This window comes from Solea solea, chromosome 10 (assembly GCF_958295425.1).
Source record: "Solea solea chromosome 10, fSolSol10.1, whole genome shotgun sequence".
NCBI lineage: Eukaryota > Metazoa > Chordata > Actinopteri > Pleuronectiformes > Soleidae > Solea > Solea solea.
Window position 1 is genome coordinate 16,741,042 of NC_081143.1, and position 18,974 is coordinate 16,760,015.

The 18,974-nt window shown below is 40.6% G+C and overlaps 2 protein-coding genes across 2 annotated transcripts in view; one reads left to right on the top strand and one right to left on the bottom strand.

Annotated features, from left to right (window-relative positions):
* The window catches only part of pkn1a (protein kinase N1a), a 45,678-nt gene extending 33,093 nt beyond the window's left edge, over positions 1-12,585 (bottom strand). Inside the window, exon 1 of the mRNA XM_058640940.1 lies at positions 11,721-12,585. Within this exon, the coding sequence (XP_058496923.1) occupies positions 11,721-11,741 (21 nt within the window). The 5' untranslated portion in view covers positions 11,742-12,585. The remainder of the gene's footprint in view (positions 1-11,720) is intronic.
* Positions 12,586-13,740: 1,155 nt separating this feature from the next.
* Positions 13,741-18,974, top strand: part of c10h19orf67 (chromosome 10 C19orf67 homolog) — a 5,750-nt gene continuing 516 nt past the window's right edge. Inside the window, exons 1-8 of the mRNA XM_058639735.1 lie at positions 13,741-13,782; positions 14,525-14,638; positions 15,094-15,283; positions 15,369-15,489; positions 15,960-16,060; positions 16,343-16,564; positions 17,372-17,524; positions 18,101-18,974. The exon at positions 18,101-18,974 is cut by the window's right edge and continues 516 nt beyond it. Of these exons, the coding sequence (XP_058495718.1) occupies positions 14,551-14,638; positions 15,094-15,283; positions 15,369-15,489; positions 15,960-16,060; positions 16,343-16,564; positions 17,372-17,524; positions 18,101-18,233 (1,008 nt within the window). The 5' untranslated portion in view covers positions 13,741-13,782; positions 14,525-14,550 and the 3' untranslated portion in view covers positions 18,234-18,974. The remainder of the gene's footprint in view (positions 13,783-14,524; positions 14,639-15,093; positions 15,284-15,368; positions 15,490-15,959; positions 16,061-16,342; positions 16,565-17,371; positions 17,525-18,100) is intronic.

Here is an 18,974-nt window from a genome sequence, read left to right on the forward strand (position 1 = left end):
ACAGATTGTGCAATCAATCTCTGCAGCATCTATTAGTGAGGTAGTGCAAGAGTTGTTTTTTTAGCGTAAAATATATAAGCACCTGTTTTCATATTGAGTCCAACCTGTTATATCATTGTGGAGCAGATTAGTCGGACAAAATTCCCATATTTAATATTGTTGAAAGCACTGACCGTTGCTAAGACTTACACAAAGCAGTAGAGGACAACATAAATGGTTTAAGCTTATGGAAGTTATATTATTAAAGTGTACGGCATACACGTGGATGACAGCAACACAACCTTTGAGACAGCAGATAAAACGGAAAATCTCAGGGGAAGTTTAAATTGAATCAGTTTATATTAAGTGTTTGAGGATAACAGGATTAGTCTGAGCCTGAGCAAGAAACCACAGTTAAATGCAACGGTGTAATCAAATGGGGAGGGAAAAGCATCTCAGTCCAATCTGTAATTACTAAGCCAAATATAATTTTACAGCCGACTTAGTTAATTGTCCTCTGAGAATCCTCTCTCATTAAAGCTTCCAGAAAAAAGTGGTGACATGTAAATAGTGTTGGCAGGAGAACACTTGGTTTCTGTGCGTCTCTACGTGCAACACTTTGTGCATAAATACTAAAAGTTCCACCTACTCTCAAAAGGGAAGACTTCCTGATTAAGACGATCATCATCCTGGAAACCGCATTAATCATTCACGAGGTAAAAAAAACTATGACCTCATCCAGTTGCCAGCTGTTTCTATGACAGCCCAGCGTCCAGGTAACAAACCAGGAAACACCTTTCTCCTCCTTCCCCTCATTTGTTTGTCTATCACTCCCTCGGTAATCAGACTTGCCGACATCTGACCGTGCCGAGAGAAAGATGGATGAAATACAGGCGGAGTATTAAATAACTGAAATGACTCTGAAAGAAGACCACTTCCCACTTTGGCTGTTTACTGAATGTGTGCAGGTAAACTGAAGGCAGCCGTTTAGTAAAGACACAGGGGGAAAAGTCCCAACACACAAGTTGGTGTCCTCTCATTAGACCATGGTAACAGAAACAGTCAGTGCTCTGAAAGTGCAACGCATATGGGCATGTTAAAAAAAAAAGCCTCTTTAAAAATGTGAGATAGGCCAGATGAAAATAACATCAATTAATAATTTACTCACAAAACAGGAAATGCTGGTCATTATATTAAATAACTGTTTGCTCATATGCTGTGTGTAAAAGGCATACCCAGTTCACAAAGAGAACTGATCTGCATCAGGGACTCTGTCCTCCTATCCATCTGACTGCTGAACCTGACACAAACATACAACTGGTGTAATGCAGCTTGTTGCTCATAGAACTCCATTAATCAATCTTATTAAAAGTAAATTAAAATAGACATTATACATGTATACAATCAAACCTTTTATTTCTCGCACAGGCTGACCGTTGCAGTGTTTTTCTATGGCCGATGCCCATCTTTAGAAATCAGAGAGGCTGAAGACCGATATATGATGCTTATTTTTTTAACTGATGTTTGGCCAGCTTCCTTTTTTCCCTTCTAAACATTTAATAATAATAAATAATACACAAACAAATTGCTTAACTTAAACATTAGTTGAACGGCAACTCACAGTGTGCCACTCTAATCCGTGATTTGTGTCTGCACTGCAGAGCACTTAAATATATGAAATAAAGATATTTAACATATTAACTACATGAAACACGTAATAAGAACAATTTTTGGATAAATAAAAAATGCAAAAACAGTCCCATTAGAAAAAAAAACACAAAATATTCTTACATTGATTTAAATGTACTTTTTTTTTAAAGAGAAAATAATCTACCAATGGAGTAAGCAAAGTTATAATTCCCTTTAATCTAACATTACATTTCTTTGTCTAAACTCAGTCCATCACAAGACCTTTGCTCTTAGCAGTATAAGACGCTCACCATATGTCGTGATGACACTGATGCAGGAACCACGTTAAACAAACGATTTAAGTCTTTGAAGTTTTAAAGTGATATAATTCAAAGTGACATGAAGACGACTGCACCCAAATATCCAACCACCCAAACATCTACTCAGTTTCTCAGCTCGACCTGGTGAACCTCCCAGTAGGCCAAATCTTATCAGTGTAACTTGATCTCAAACCCATTCTAATGAGAGGGATTGTTTGTGGGGAGACTTTAATAACTCCCAGAGCCTATTTATAGCTTATATGTCACACCCTACAGTATGTCTATGACAAACAAACACACACATGCAAACCCCACAGACAAGTACTTTAACAAAGAGTGCCTGTCCTGCTATTGAAAATATTATTAAAATCATGCATGCAAATATTTGGCTCCTCGACACGGTCAAAAACAAACAGAAAAAGTACACACCCCAACCCTTCCTTCACATGTAACTGTTTACATAGGAATCAAACAAGAATCTATTCGTGTGTCACTAGCTCTGTTAACATGGACTCAAAGAAGTTGGGGAAAAAAAGCATACTGTAGAAATTCTGTCTGTTATGAAGATCATGATTTCGACTAGTGTGCGTGTAAACAGTTGGTCCAGTCATTTCCTGGTTTGGATTAAATGTGTCTGCCAGTGTGTACTGTATGTGTGACGCAAAGAAAAACTAGTCCAGTTTGTTCTGATTAAAGGCTTGATGTATGTATACGCACCTCATAATGGAATTACTTATTTTACATCTATGTAAACAGAAATAGGATGGGGGGAACAACAGTGTTTTCCTTTTAATTATCCCCCTGTGGAGAACAGCTCCTGTGGTCCAAATATACCCAAATGGGAAGATGGAGGGTTGTGGAACAGGAGGGAGGAGAAGAGGAGGAGGAGGCTGAGGAGGACGGGGCAACAGCTGGTGCATAGACTATACACAAGGGCGGGGGGGGGGGGGGCAGATATAGTGGGTGAAAGTAGACTGGTGGGGGCAAGATAATAAAAGGGCCACGTGGTGGATCACTTTACACTCATGTCTGTTGCTGGTTCACTCCACAACCATTCATCAGTCTGTTTGGGCCTTCTTTAGTTTATGTCTTTATGTGAATAGGCCTCTGAAAGTCACTACAGTATGTTTCTCTAACATATGACTGATGATACGTAATAACAGTGTGCTGCTGCAGTAGTGCAACGTCTGCTGTGTGAATACAAATCTGCTTCAATCACGCCATCACTGTAAAGAACCGAGTGGTGCCGGGCAGTATGAACAAAAGTTTATTGAATAAATTTCAACATTCTTTCATTTTCATTCTCAGTGCTCTAAGATACATTTTCTTCTCAAAGGTGGTGGAGTAAATTGCTCATTACGGCAATTACTACCACAGTTACTTCTTCAGCAGTCTTCAGCGCCACGCTGTGTTTTTCATGTACTGGTCTGTACAACACAGAATGTAAGAAACGTCTTCTCTCAGCCTCTCCTCCTGTATACACACATCTTACTATGTCTGTGAGAGTCTGCAAAGGCAGCTCAGAACATGGACCATGCAGGTCATAAATGTAATTGTGGGTCGTATAAACACTACCCAGCGTGTGTGTGTGTGTGTGTGTGTGTGTCCTCCTCCAGATTTGAACTATTTCTGTTCCTTCATCGTATTACTAAAGAAATTCTGGATATCATAATTGTGGATGAGGAAATTTATTAGTTTCATGATTAGCATTACGGGTGTTGGCTTCACAGGACTTGAAGGAACCAGAGACTGTGTAACTTTGATGATCTGATTCATTTACTTGTGTATTCTAACATTATGCTCACACACAGACACACACACACACACACACACGACCACCCACCTACAGCTCTATTCTGCTCAAGATGTTTTCCTTGATGGTAAATGCCTTTGCCAATGATGACAAGTGCTCACTCATAGTGGAACCTTGGATCTTGAGTGTATCGTCTGAATCTGTTCAATGGGATTCAAGTGTCATGATTTCGTAGTGTATAAACAAAAACCACCTCTCTCACACACACACACACACACCCACAGTTCAGTCATTCAGAATATTATCCTGCTCTGTGGTGACAGTAGATGACACAGCATCCTTCCACCACGTCCACTGTCCTGTTTACTGTCTTTTTCCAACACAATAGATGCACCATTTAGTCACTTATGTCATTTTAATTTGTAATAAAACGTTGAGGCCACACCCTGGCACCGCCCCCATTGGTAAGCCACAGAATGTGACAGTACAGACAGAAGATTCTATTGCAACCATAATTTGATACTGGGAAACGAGCTTGAGAGCCAAACATACCATTATATGGGTAGAATACTGTTTTTATTCATTAATTAATATCATTGTAATTGTATTAAGTCTAATTTATACTATTTTTTCAACAATCTTTAGGCTTTAAAACTTTGATTAAAGGGCTATTAACAGATGCTGAATAACACAGAATTTGGCTGGTGTCATCACAGGCAAGTTTCATGTAAAGGTGAACGCTGGATACTTAATGAAGCCTACAAATACTAGCACTTGTTTTCTGATGACAATGTGAGCCCAAGAGAACCACACCTAGTTTATCCCACTCACTCAAATGAGAATTGCTTTGTTTGTGTACCGTTCACCAGCCGACCGCCTGCTGTGGGGGAAATCATAATGCTTCAATCAACACAATGTGCGCAAAAGGATGAGAACATTGTCCATTTCAGGATTGGCTTATGTGCTAAAAGCACTGCCATTCTCTGAGGCCACATTCAGACATGGTAGTAACAACCCTTTCTCAGTGATCAGATCACAGCCTGATCATGTTTAGTATGACTGTTCACATTTGGCATTGAAATGCGTCCTGGATGTGTTTCCTGTGAGCACATATGATCAGATCTGAGATTCCTCTCAAACTGGCCTCACGACTGTTTACAAGAAAGAAATTATGTTTTAACAAGTCTGATTGCACAGATGCGTCAGCCTGACCATTAGTTGGAACCATTAGGAAAAAATGAAATAATATGGTGATCAGAGTAAATGCCTGTACATACTACAAGAAAAGAGAAATCTGTTCCATCTCCCAGGGCTATGAGAAAAGAATAACGTCATTATTTTCTTGCAGCTTGTCCTCGACACATCATCTACTTTCTTGTGTGGTATGGCCAGAAATTTGAAGTGGGTGTGGTTAATGCGGAAATGTTCTGAGTTCTGAACTGAAGTATTGAAGCTGGTGACAAGTATAAAATGTCCTGACCAGAACTAACTCTTTGTTCTTGCCATATTTCTCAGTTCATGTGGAGTATGTACAGGCCTTTAATGTTGTGATCGTGGCTACAAATGAATTACCAGCTCTCACCAGTATGAATTTCCAATACCAGATCTGAACGGGGTCTAATACTGGTCCTCTTAAGGAGTGTCCAAAGTCAAAGAACTTACAGTGCTCTCTTCATCAAGTTCTACTAAAAATGTGTTTGACATTTTGATACAAGAACTAAGAGCATGTGACAGCTCAATGTTGAGTTTTACACGACCTATATATAGAAACAGACTCAACTATTTTGTTACTGGTAAGACGCCAGAGCATTCAATTATTATTGCAGTTTAAAAATGTCGTTTTCCCTGTTTGTCTGATTGCCTAGTTAAACTGTAACTATACTCCTAGTGGCTCTCTCTTGTTTTCCCTTACGCGCTAGCTGTCAGTTTATGCAGTAATTCCCTGGCAATTCCAGAGATAGTTAACCTAACTGAGTGACTGTTTAAATAGCATGGCAGTGCTGAGTGATGGGGCTGGGATCGATGTATTTGGCCCAGGATCAATGAGTGTGCTTGAATGCCCTGGGCACTGCCATAATGAGGATGGGTCAAAGTTCAAAGTATGTCAAAGTGCAAGGCTGCTGGTGTTGACAAGCACAAGCCTGGATGTGATTGAGAAGCAAAGTGAATACTTCTATTAAAAAGGGCAAGGTGTCCAAGCTGTGCCGTCACTTCATCATTTGCATTTTATTCTGCCTCAAAGGTTAAACTAAAGCACTAAAGAGCACTAAAGCATATGCTTTATTTTTGTTTTAGCTGAGTGACAAACAACTGACCTTCATGCTGCTCTACATGTTCCTAACCACTCCTGGTCTTTCCAGTCCTCCCAGCTGGTGGGATTCAGTGGCCACTGGCCGGTGATGTAAAGGCAGTGAGCAAATTCACTATGTTGTGTCAGGGGAGAGGGAGGGGTCCAACTAAAGCTGGAATGCAGGGATACATCGCCATGAGGTCATGAGAATGATGGAATGTTTGTGCAGAGAGACAGGAGGAAATGTTGCAAAACAAGGGAACTCTAAAGAGAGAAATATTAGCTACTAACAGCTGCTGGGGGCTCAAACCAACATGAAAATACACATGGGATCTTAGTTAACATGCAAAAAAAATCACCTGTTCACCACCAAATCAAGTCAAATACCCCTGACCACACTTGACATGTGGGGATTTACTACGCAGCCCGTGGGAAGCTGAGTTGGTTGGTTGGTTAGTTGGTTGGTTGGTGAGGGTGTGGCCACTAACACTTTCCAGCCAGAACATGGAAAATGAACTCCGAGTGAACAGAATGTGATCTAGGCTTTGAGTGTTAGACAATATAAGCTATTGTACTGTTGCAGCCATGTAGCCTCATCATCAACATAATGCCATTAGACCTCCCCTACCCTGCACTGCCCAACCTTGGGGCCCAAACAAAGCCTTGCCCATATCCTACCAGAGCAGGAATGATCCAACTACAGCAGTGTTTGTGGGAAAGCTAGACTGATGCAGACCCTTGCTCAGGACGAATGGAACTGCAGGCATGTCTACACATGCAGTAATGTCTCTCAGTGGATGTGGAACACTGAAGGTATGACCAGGTCCACAGGAAAAAATGAAATGTATGGAGGGACATACAAAATAGAAATGGGGAGTTAAACTCTCCAACTTATAATAACTTAATCAACTAGCAAACTTCTAATTAGTTTATCATTTCAGACATCACAAAGCTGTGAAAATGCTTGTTAGTGTTGGAGAAAAGAAAGCGTTCTATGGCTCATGATCATCTCTTTAAATGTCTTTTTCATATTTGTTCAAACAACAGACCAGACCGTTAAAATATTCATTTTACTACATTGTAATATACTCCCCTGTTCCAGTATGTGCACCTGACTAATCCATTTAATACTGCTGCTCTGGAATTAAAGTAATTTTTTTTTCCCCAGAACAAATCAATTCAATAAACTTGAACTTGTGTTTTATGGTTTTGGCTGTATCTCCACAGCAGGACCACTGAAAACTCTTATTTCTGTGACTGCGCAAGTTACACCACTAGTCTGCTGGCCATGTTTTTTCCACTTTTCCAATGGGAAGTTGCACTTTCAAAATGATAAGATCATCAAAATGATGATTTATGACATCATTAAGACGACTCAAGACAATCCAACTCTCTAATTTAAAAGGAATGCATCAAAACGCTGAGTTCACATCAGCTGTCAGTGGTTCTAGAGGGAGGACAATGTGGAGTAGTGAGATATCACAACTTGACAAAGAACCAAATTTGTGTCTGTAAAGAACAAGAAAGAACCAATCTACTGAAATTTGCGTTTGTGGTTCAGATGACAAACAAACTTGAAATTGACTTATCCATCCTTTGAGAGTCCACGTGTTGTCAATTTCTGCCCAAGTCAGCATGAACACTTTGCAGAAGAGCATCTAGTCTCAAATATTGCTCTCAGCAGACTGTCTTAAGTGTGAGCCCCGACTATTACTTTGCTTTCTCCTTGATGGTTCTACATGTTTATGTTGAAATGATTTATTTTAGGGTCAGAAAAAAGAAGCACACAGTCATAAGAGCCAATATGTGGCGATGATCATGCGTTACATGCCTGAGTGGTTGTCTCACATGATAGGAAGCAAGGAAGGCACTTTTTATGTCACAGTTTATAAAAATCAGATGTCTTCTGAAATAAAGGAACATTTTAGTCCTCACCCCTCCCATGTCTCCAGTTCTTCAGCTGTTCCTTGTTGCATTATTGTGGATTTTGTCTGCCTACATGGCCACAGGGCAGCACTGAGAAAAGCCTACTTTGTGTGCATAGCTGTCTCCTTGCGTCATGGTAAGGCTTATGGGAAGTACTCCTTTGCATTCCCTGGAGTGTCTGACTCTGGAAGCATGTGTCCATGTGTTGTAGCTGTGCATTTGCAAACATGAATGCTTACACTCTGGTACTTTTTGTTAAATCACTGGAGTGTGCCTTGGTTGTCCAATATATTTTCAAGTGAAAATAGTGTGCAAAACACAAGCAGAAACCCAGGCACATTCCTCCATATATGGTACAGTTAAGTGGCATGTTCCCTCCATTCCAGTCTTGTCACCCTACTAACCTTTATGAGGAAGTATGACGCAATTGGGTGCAAACTTCTATTGGGGCTGTCTAACATTGTCTTCCTTTGGGGGGGAAAGGAAATACCATGCCCTGGTAAGGGTGAAGAGCTCCACTTCTTCACAAACATCTACTATAATGGAAGCTTAATGAGTAAATCCAAATGATTTTACACATCCATTTGATAAATCCTCCTTTGACTGGGGCTGAAAGACTACAAGATATGCAAGACATGCATAACACATGTATATGGCAAGTTGTGTTGTGGGTAGGGCAGGGAACATCATGACTTGGTAGACAATTTATGACTGGGCTTTTTTCCTTGACTGTCAATAGAGGCAACATGGAAAAACCTTTGGTGAAAAAAAAAAAACATGAAATGCTCAATATCAGCTGACCTCATGGTGAAGAAAGATAAATAGTGTCAAACTCACTAACTGACATCACAAGGTGGTTGACAAATATATCAATCTGATGGTGGAGGCAACTATAGCATTACCACTTGTAGCTATAACTGTTTGGCAAATGATTTTGCAGTTGTTGTTTCTGCCACAATATCAGAATAAAAGCAGTTTTATAATAGTTACTAATCTGTCTAGCCAAGGGGACATCAAGGCAGCAAGGCTAGAATAAGACTCGGTTGAAGTGGCAAACTAACCCAGGGAAAAGGCTATTAAAAGCAGTAAGATAACATGCTGCATTTAAACAGCATAATTAAACACAGACACACAGGCTCATTTTATTACTGACATGTGCGGGGGTTCATTATACCTGACGTCAATTAAAGAGGAACAAAATAATTGAAGAGTCATTGGTGTAGGGCAACATGTCAAAGATAAATGCTGCAGAATAAAAACCTTGAACCTGATCAGTTCCATTTTTCTTTATTCTTGTGGGCTATAGTTGTATATAGTATATTATATTTGAGGGGGCAAGGTGGTTCTGTGGGGAGTCGTCTTTCAACCAGAAGTTGGAAGGTTCAATTCCTGGCTCTGCTAATCTACATGCCAGTGTCACTGGGTGAGACATTTAACCCCACTTTGCTCCTCACGGCTGTGCCAACAATGTGTGAGTGGGTATGTGTGTGAATAGCAAAACTCTAGTGTAAAGCAGCTTTGAGGAATCATCAATAAAGTACTACATAAACACAGACAATTTACCATTACAATATAAAACAGATGAAAGCTAAACTTCTAAAAAGGCAAGGCATTTAAGAGGCCAGGAACAAAGAATAATTGACTCACCTCATTAAATTATGTTCAGTTCCATAGAAGAATGAGCCTCTGATAAGACCTGAGGTTAATATGTACACCACATACAAAGATGTATTGCTGCCAGTGCTAATATTAGAATTATTGAGAGACTAACCAAGAAGACGAAAGAAAAAAAATGGAGCCCACGGCACACAAAATGGACGGCTGTGTAACCTACCTACCTAAAATATAAGTTATGTAAGAGCATTATGTTTCAAATGAGCCTGTTTAATAACACAACATGGACATCGATCAATTAACGGCCCTTACTCATTTATAATGCAAAGGTGGAAAAGGCCAAATATAAAGTGGGAAAAAAAACAAGGCCTGGCAAGTGTTTCATCACTATCTCATACTGTCCCTCTCTCACACACATACACTTCAAAAAGGTAACATTTTCAGCCAAATCTTCTTACAATAAGCCCTTTTAAAGCGGTATGTTTTCAGTCATACCGACTCTATTAATCATCACCATTACGCCAGTTTTGCATTTACACATGCATTTGCTCCTCACTGCCAAACCTGGTCAGTGAAATGCCATCAGGTTTCCTGAAATGCTGAAGAAGGTACGACTGCAGAACAAACATAAACATATGCACCCACATGACAAGACTGGCACCTGTATTTCTCAACTACATGCAACTCCAAACCTGCATGTCAACTGATACACAACCCTGACATGGACTTCAATGTCACAAACTCCACCAGATGATGATTACTTGAAATAAATGGCATTTAGTGTGTTGGTAAGGTTACTGTAAGCTCAGCGACTCTAGAGAGCAAAGCAAGGATCAATCGATAACAGACAAGCTACATCAGGAAATCACTGGTGCTTTACCGCAGCCCATTCCCAAAATGCAAAGTCAGAAGCCTCCTTGCTTGGTAATGCTTACAGAACAAAATCATAACAAACACCACTGTTATGTCTTGAACTCACTCTGCATCTGCACACAATAAACTCTAAAAACAAAAGGCTACAGAAAGATCAAGGGACCCACATCATGGCAAATACAACACAATACAGTCCAATACCAAGGTGACTTAGCCCAGCTGGAGCTCTGTGTGCAAGCTCTGTCCAACACCAGAAGTGTCCCATCATACATTTTTAACAACAGGCAAACTATCTGACTATCTGTTTCCACTTCAACTGAGTGGTTGGGGGTTCCTCACAGTGGGGTCCTAGGGCAAAAAAAAGGTCATTGAGAAGTTCACCGGGATTCTTAGACCAACAAGAATATTATATTATTAGTCTAATCCACTTAGAGCCAGCCCCATAATGGTGGTTTTACATGAAAGGTTACTTGACCAAAACAATGTGATTCTGTTTGAGTCATATTTACCAGCCTTTTCTCTAAATGATTTTAATTACTAATACCAGGAATGCAGAGGAACTAGTTTTTAGATGTGTGTGTTTGTAAGGAACATAAAAAGGTTTTAATTGATACATAGACAGATGTAATGTTATTTTATGGAAATGTAGGGTATGACCCAAGGAAGAAATTATTAAGTTTGGTTCCGATGAGGATATAAGTTATGATTCAGTATTTATAATCTTGCAAGACAGAGTATTGTAGGGGTGTACTGTAGGAGACTGAGCCATGTTGGCAGAGGTTTACACTCTCTGGGTGCTTTCTCTAGTTATCTTTACCCATGAGTTTATGTTTTTGACCATGTTCCTCTAAAAGTTAGCATTCTCCAAGTGATTTCTCTAGTCGTTTAACAGAATGCCACTGGGCCTCAAGACGTGATGTGATCTGATCTGACAAAGAAAAACATTTTTTTCCTTTTAGGCTTTTTTGCTTGACATAGACCATACATAGACAAGTCATTTAGCTGACACGTAGTCTGAATGGTCAGAAACAGAGTAAATAACCAGTGAGGAGCAGTTCCCTGGGTGAATATGTCACGACAGATTTAAAATGACAGACAGGCACCAGCAGATGAAAATACCACCAAGCTATACAGAAGATCCCCCCTGAAACTAGGGGCTACAGCAGTAGAAAACCATACTGGGTGCCACTCGCGCCACTTTATTAGGTATCCTGTGTACCTAATAAATTGGGCGGTGAGAGAATTATTGACATGCTTGACCTGGGATCACCCAAGGTGCTGTGAGTAACTTTAATTAGGTTACGTGTGTAGGTTGACATAACACCCAGCAACTTACTTGTACAGAGTCGTTCGCCATCGTTGTCTCTATCGCCCTGTCTTCACAGTCAGACTGAGCACATGTGGGACTCGTCCTTCAGGCCAACAACGTACTGTCTTCTCCCCGCGACAATAAAATAAAACGGCTAATGTGCAGTGAGTGTTAAGTCAAACTGGATACAAACACTCTGTAGTGACACAAAGGCAAACAGTCAGTCAGGAGGTAATCCGCATTGTTGGGTAGCCTGGCCGCGCCTGAATGGATCCTCCCGGTGTGTTCAACCAACGTCAGTCGTCACTTCACTCGCTTTAAAACGCGTTCACTTGAAGTTTGTACGTCTTCAAAAACAGACACGAGCCTCCACATAAAACTTGTCAGTTACAGACTCATTGTTTGTCTCCTTCAGGAGGTGGTAGTCATTCAACAGCTAGCAGGAGCCGCGCACACACAGAGCCAGTAGCAGCAGGAGCTCCTGTCACGTCCTCTTTGCTGGAACAGACGGGGGAAAAATGAAAAGAAAAAGCCTCTTCTTTGCTGTCCTCTTCTGCCACGAACACCCGTGAAACACGAACACGCCTCAGCCTCGGCTGTGTATCACATGCCACACAACAAAAACCCCGCTCATCTGTCAGTTAGTCCTCCTCCTCCACCAGCCGCTCACACAGTCACAGCGAGGGACAATGGAGAGCTCATGTGTCCGCGAACATCCCGCTATCTGCATTCAAAAAAAGCTCAAAGAAAAACTAAGATGTCCTGCTTGGTTGAGGTCATAAGGAGCATCACCTCACAGTAAAACAGCGGCTAAACTGACTCAGCAGCAAACACAACACACTGCCTGTCTCTCACACACACACACAGCACTCGTACCATACGGCTACTCGCGCGCCCCCGACGCTCAGGCAATGTACTGCCGCCCGGCCCGTCATTGGTCCGGGGCTACGTCGCGGGGGCGCGCCCGGATGTGTCATGTGACCTTGACTGCGTGTCTATCGTTAACTGTAACTTATGATGAACCAGCTGTTGAATACACACACGTGGAGATAATAAATGTATGCGCAGTGATAAAGACATGTTTATATTATGTATACCGACAAGGGAGAGAGAGTGAGTTAAGACAACTAGCACCAATTTACAATATAACATACAATAACCAGCAAAACAACAACATCAACAGTAATAGTAGCAACAATAATAACAACCACAGAAGTAAAAGGCGTCCTAACCTACAACAAATGCATCAATACAAAGTAAATGGCTGTAGAGCTGACTGTGTGATTGTGTGTGGAAAAAAAATCTAAATATCTATAATATTTATGATGATATTTCACATAATTTCAAAATAAAAGTGTTTGTTCCTTAGAAACAATAATTAAAAAAAATGTTTTATTAATATCTTGCTTTAGAGGCCACATATGAATGGCAGCCAGTAGGGCACTTACTCATGTTTTTACTACCCTAGAGTTTTTGTCCATTAGGGCACCAGGGAGGCCCCTGCCCCCCTGTGCACGCCACTGTTCTAGTGTACAACTGAAGTTGATTCAGAAGACACACAATGAGCCTGTGTGTGCAGGTGACAGAGAGAGAGCGAGAGAGAGAGAAACTGCTAAATGGGAGAGGTGATGTTCTGCTGGTGTGAGTGGTTAGATTTGATGGAGAAGCAAACCTGGACCACATACATTTTTTTCAATTTGCATAAATGATTTGCAAAATGAAAATGTTCCAGTGAAGGATTAGATTGGGGCACACCCACACTGTTCATATACACAGTGTTTAAAAGCTCCATCACGTTTAGTCAGTCAGTCATCATCTACCGCTTTATCCTCTGCTAGAGGGTCGCGGGGCGTTTAATTTAATTTAATTTAATTTAATTTAATTTAATTTAATTTAATTTAATTTAATCGGTTATTAATTATTTTCTGACATAAATTCAATCCAATTCAATAATTCAATCAAATCTAATTTTACGAACATAGTCCCCTCCCCCCCCAAAAATAAGATAAAGATAAATAAAAGAATAAAAAATGTATGTGTTGAGTCACAGGAACCTTTGACCTATATGCCACGCCTCTTTGTCCCAAAGGTAAGTTAGCTTAAGCACTGGCTATGTAGCTACATGAGGTCAAAGTCCTCTAATATAGTCTTAAAACGTTATAAACAACACTTTGAGTTGGATGTTCGATTATCGGGTGGATTATTGCGGTAAAAAAAACGCATTAGCGATCAGTGTAAAGTCCTTATCCGAGGATCAGATCGGTTAGCATCATCGTAGAAAAATGCTAACGCGGTCATTCCAAGAGACTGGGTCACGGGATGCACGTTTTGGCTCGCTAAATGAATTTGCTGAATTATTTCAGGGATTCACTTAACATTTACGAAATAACGCACACATAAAAATAAGTTTTGATTCTTTAATCTAAAATAAAGCTCTCGTTTAACTATTAAAAATAAATCTTAGTAATATAATATATATTAATTATAATATATAATTTCGAGATTCTAAGTCATATGGAGATACTAAGTCATAATAATTACATACTAAGTCTTAATAATGACATACTGTCCCATAATTTTGATATTCTGAGTCACAATAATGAGATACTAAGTCATACTAATTACATTCTAAGTCATAATTTCTGAATAGTATCTCATTATGACATAGCATATCATTATTATGGGATGTTATCTCATAATTATGACTTGGGTATGCAATACTTTTTTCCCATGTGGGGGCAACAGGCTTCCATAGTTTGTCATATTTGGCTTTACTCACATAGTGAATATCATGTCGAAAATAATCTGTTCTAAATCCGTATATTGATCAGCCACAGATTTATCGACAACAGACACAATGACAGATGTGTCGGTTGAACTCCAGCAGCCAGCGTGCAGGAGATGCAGAGAGCTGGATGACAGATGTGGCGAGGAGCAGTCAGACGGTGGGAGAAAGCCTCATCAAACCTCGGCCCATATGTACTGTACCTGCTGGAACTGCAGCCTCTATTTATTTAGAGTGTTGATTCTCTAATTTGTCCAAAAGTGCAGCACCTATATAGATCTGACAGACTATATTAACATTAACAAGGTAAACAAAAATGAAGGAAGTAAGCATAATATAAAGTACAGAAAACATTCATGCATAGAAAAAGAGGGTGTTTTAAATGTTTACACTTACAAATATCTTTAAGGTTGAAATGATGACAAGTGTTTGCAAATATAAAAAAGTGAGTCTTCATATCATCCATCTCATTAAAAAAAAGGAAGGGAAAATAATTTGAATACTATTTTGGCAAGACGTACAAGAAACATCAATGTTGTTAAACTTTGCAATAAAAAAAAATATTTGTGAGGACAAAACAAAGGACATGTCTCAATGATACTGAATGGTTTTCAGAGCTGGATGAGGAGGCGTTGATGTTCCTGGCTGATGTCGCTCTGGCGCCACCCTGCGGTGATGACAAGTCCTGCAGCCGTGACTGTGAGGCTTGCGACTGTGAGTTGGAGAGGAGCCTCCAGGTTCTGCAGCTGCAGCTCCAGTTCCTCATGAGCAAAGCAGAAGACTTACAGGACCTCCTGGGAAATAGGTAGAGTGGTACTAGTGGTCTCCATAATGCACTGACTTTATTGGTGTATTTCTTAATCTTTAGTGAGCATTTCTGTTTGTTTTAGCAGACAGGATCATGTAGAGAGTTTCCTGTTGACCTGTCAACCTTACTTCAATCACCTGCAATCCACAGCCTGGAGCAGCATGTCCCAGCACACCCATCTGCCTCAAAACATCAATACAATGGTAAATACACACAGGTGATTTCTCACCTGTGCAATCTAGTCAGGAAATCCGTTTTTCTACGACCAATCTTAAAATATTCAGGGAAGAATATGGATCATATATGTTTTTTTATTTTATATGTTTAGCCAGTTTCTCCCTTCACCTAATAAACAGTGTCTGCACAGCAGCCAAATCATTAATCGGTCAACTTCAACTAATATTTAAACTACTTTCTACTAAATAACAACAGTCGGTGGAATTTGTTGACAGTGAGATATCTTTGTGAGGACATTTTGACCTTGTTGGGACGTTCTGGCTGGTCCACACAACTTTAACTGGCTTTTTGAGGATTAAAACCCAGTTTAGTTGTGATACTTAAGGTTACGGTTAGGGTAAGGGTCTAGGGAATGTATTATGTCTATAGTGTCCACACAAAGAATGCAAAACCAGAGTGTGAGTGTGTGTGTGTGTGTGTGTGTGTGTGTGCACAGCTGCTAGATCTCTCTCAGCAGCTGTGTGACAAGTTGGAGCAGCTGGTGTTAACCTACGCCAGACACAATCTCCTCTGTTTGGACGAAAGTGAACCTAACAGGTATGTGCGTGCGCGCGCACACACACACACAAACTATTCTGTATTAAAACACTTGTTTACTTTTCAGATTGAACCTTTTTCCTACACTCTCTCCCAATAATTCTGTCAGCACTCAAAAGATTGTCTAAATAGCTGAAAAAAAGAGATGTTTTTTTATCCTCCTCAAGACTCCCCAAACACATCACCAATACAGTTAATATTGATATATCAGTCCATTACAGTATGATAACAACTTTATTTTCAGCAACTAACTCTCCCACCTCTCCCTGTTTGAATTCCCAGTGTGTCTCATTTCTGCGTGGGTCAGATTCTGCTCAGCCCCCTGAGGGTGACGGTGTTCCGCTACTGTAGGCTCACGCCGTTCCTGGCTCGGGTCAACACCGGCTTGTACAAGAGGATGCGGTGGAATGTGGAGAGGCTGCGAGACGGACAGCCGTGGGCAGATGAAGATCGAGGTGGCGAGTGCAAGGAGTGCGAGGCAGACAAAGTTGGAGAAACAGAATAGTGAGTCTGCATGATTCGGTTTCTCCATCCTTCATTTCACTATATTCTTCCCCCTGTTTCTAGTTCAGTCACTGACAAGACAAAGTGACTTTTAATGGCTGGTGGCCACATCATAATTCTAATCTCTAAGTATCATTTATCACATGACAGGTAAGGTAATCAGTATTTTCAGGTAAAAGGCGGCTCTCCTCTGCTCATTTGATGTGAAGACAGCATTTCGACCAGTGGTGGGCTTAGGGTTTCATTTTGGCCCACAAGACCCTTAACAATAGCAGTAGTTCTCGTTTTGTGTGATAGAAATGCTCATTATTATTAAGGTATTTAATTAAATGTGTGTGAAGCAAAGGGGTAAATGCTTTACACCGCTACATGTATCACACTAGTGATCAGCGATGTGGCAATTGAAAGAAAATTGTCCTGATTGTTTAAAACTGAGTTACCCACAATTACAAGGCTACACCTCAGAAAATTAAACAGAAACATACATTGTAAATATGTTATTATCTACCGCTTTATCCTCCACATGAGCATCGTTGGGGTGCTGTGCCAGTCTCAGCTGACATAGGGCAATAGGCGGGGTACACCCTGGAGAGTTCGCCAGTCCATCACAGAGCCACATATAGAGACTAACAAGCATTCACTCTCACACTCACAGTGTCCAATATGTTAATTTACCATGGTAAAGATAAAATAATTAGTAAGGGAAGCCAGTATCCCAGTACTTGCTTGCATAAATAAAACCCTCTACTAACATGACATCACAGCTATTGATCCTTCATATTATGGATGTGTTTGTGTCCCTTTAAGTTACTTCATGTGCTGTGAGAATATTCCCAATGCACACGCAGAGGCCGACAGTGAGAGCCAAGGCATCTGCCATGATGAAGTGGTGAAGATGTGGACCATTGGTCAGTGGGTGCAGATGAACCCAAACCCCGACACAGAGGACATCTACGACTGGTACACTTGTTTCTTTTGATTCTAAGCTATTCCTGCTCAGGATTCTCTTAAAGGTCACCTCTCTCTTTCCCAAGCTCGTCAAAGATCCTAGGTGGCCTTGGAATACCAACAAGGATGTCTTTCTTGGTCATTTATGCAGCTTCCACTGTGCTCTGTCTGTCTGGGCTGCTGTAGAAACATGGCAGCCTCTGTAAAGCAAGGCTCTTAAACAGATAATACACATACAAACATACTTATGGGCATTATATCCATAATCCGTCAATATAAACCTCCCAAATGTTACACATGTGTAGAATTTAGGAGCGACAAACCAGCCAGTGAGCTTTTCTGAAATCTCAATAAAGAGAAACGACATATGGTGGCGAAAGTGACTGTAGTTCACTTCTTGGTGAAAGGAAGAGGTGAGCAGAATAGTCCTGCATTTGTGACCTCACTATCACCTCCCCTCCTACACACTTGACCTTTTAGGGGGTAAAACAAAAAGTTTTAAGTCCTTCCAAAGAAAGGCACCTCTTATCACATTAGTGCTGCATTCGGGATTCTTAACACGTTTTTTTTTTTTTTTATTGTTTTTAGGATCAAATGTGAGGTTCCTCAGGCCAGATATCAAAGGCTGTTGTTCCTGGGCAGTGAGGAGCTGTCGTGCTGCAGTGCTACCGATCTTCTGCAGCAGCTGCTGTCGTCACAACAGTCAACAGAGCAGTTTTAGTGCATCCACCTGTGTGATTCATCAAGATATGCAGCAAAAAGCCTGGTTACGAGTTAAGTTCTTACAGGATGTTGGAGGAAAATCCCTTAAGGGATTTTTAAAAAAAGTGGTCGAGTGAGGTATTGACAGATTGTCAGCTCTGACTTCGCCATGTGCACAATTGACGACCAGCTTGACCAGCAGGGACACAAGAAAAACAAGCCACTCAATATGAATCTACAACTATGTTTGTCACTTTTTCTCGCCGTTCCTGGCTGGAAACCGTCACCATCACAACATGCAGGAGTTGTTGATCCTCTGCTGACTTCCATCAGTTCAAGTTCAAATGTGTTGTTTTGTGACTTTGGTGTTAAAAACCTTTGTTCAGATTTACAGACTTACCAAAATGAGCAGATCAGCAGCTCATTTGACCCCAATGAGGTAAAAACACTGAATTTCTCTCTGGACTTTAGTGCATGAAAATTATAAATGATGAAGGCAGCATAACTGCAAGAGGAAGTGTCAAACATCCTCTTAAAAGTCTACCTAATAAGATCTTCTCTTGTCTACCATATTTTGTTATGGGACTAAAATCTGTTTTCAGAATTTCCTTGTCACTGCTGACAGTGCGTCACTACCAAGAACAATCGAACTATAGTTGAGTCCGCGTGCCAGTGCATAGACACCTGTGCCTCAGTTAGATAACTTAAAATAGTTTGATGCTGTGTACTCTGATGAATCTGTTTTTATGCAGCTACTTTA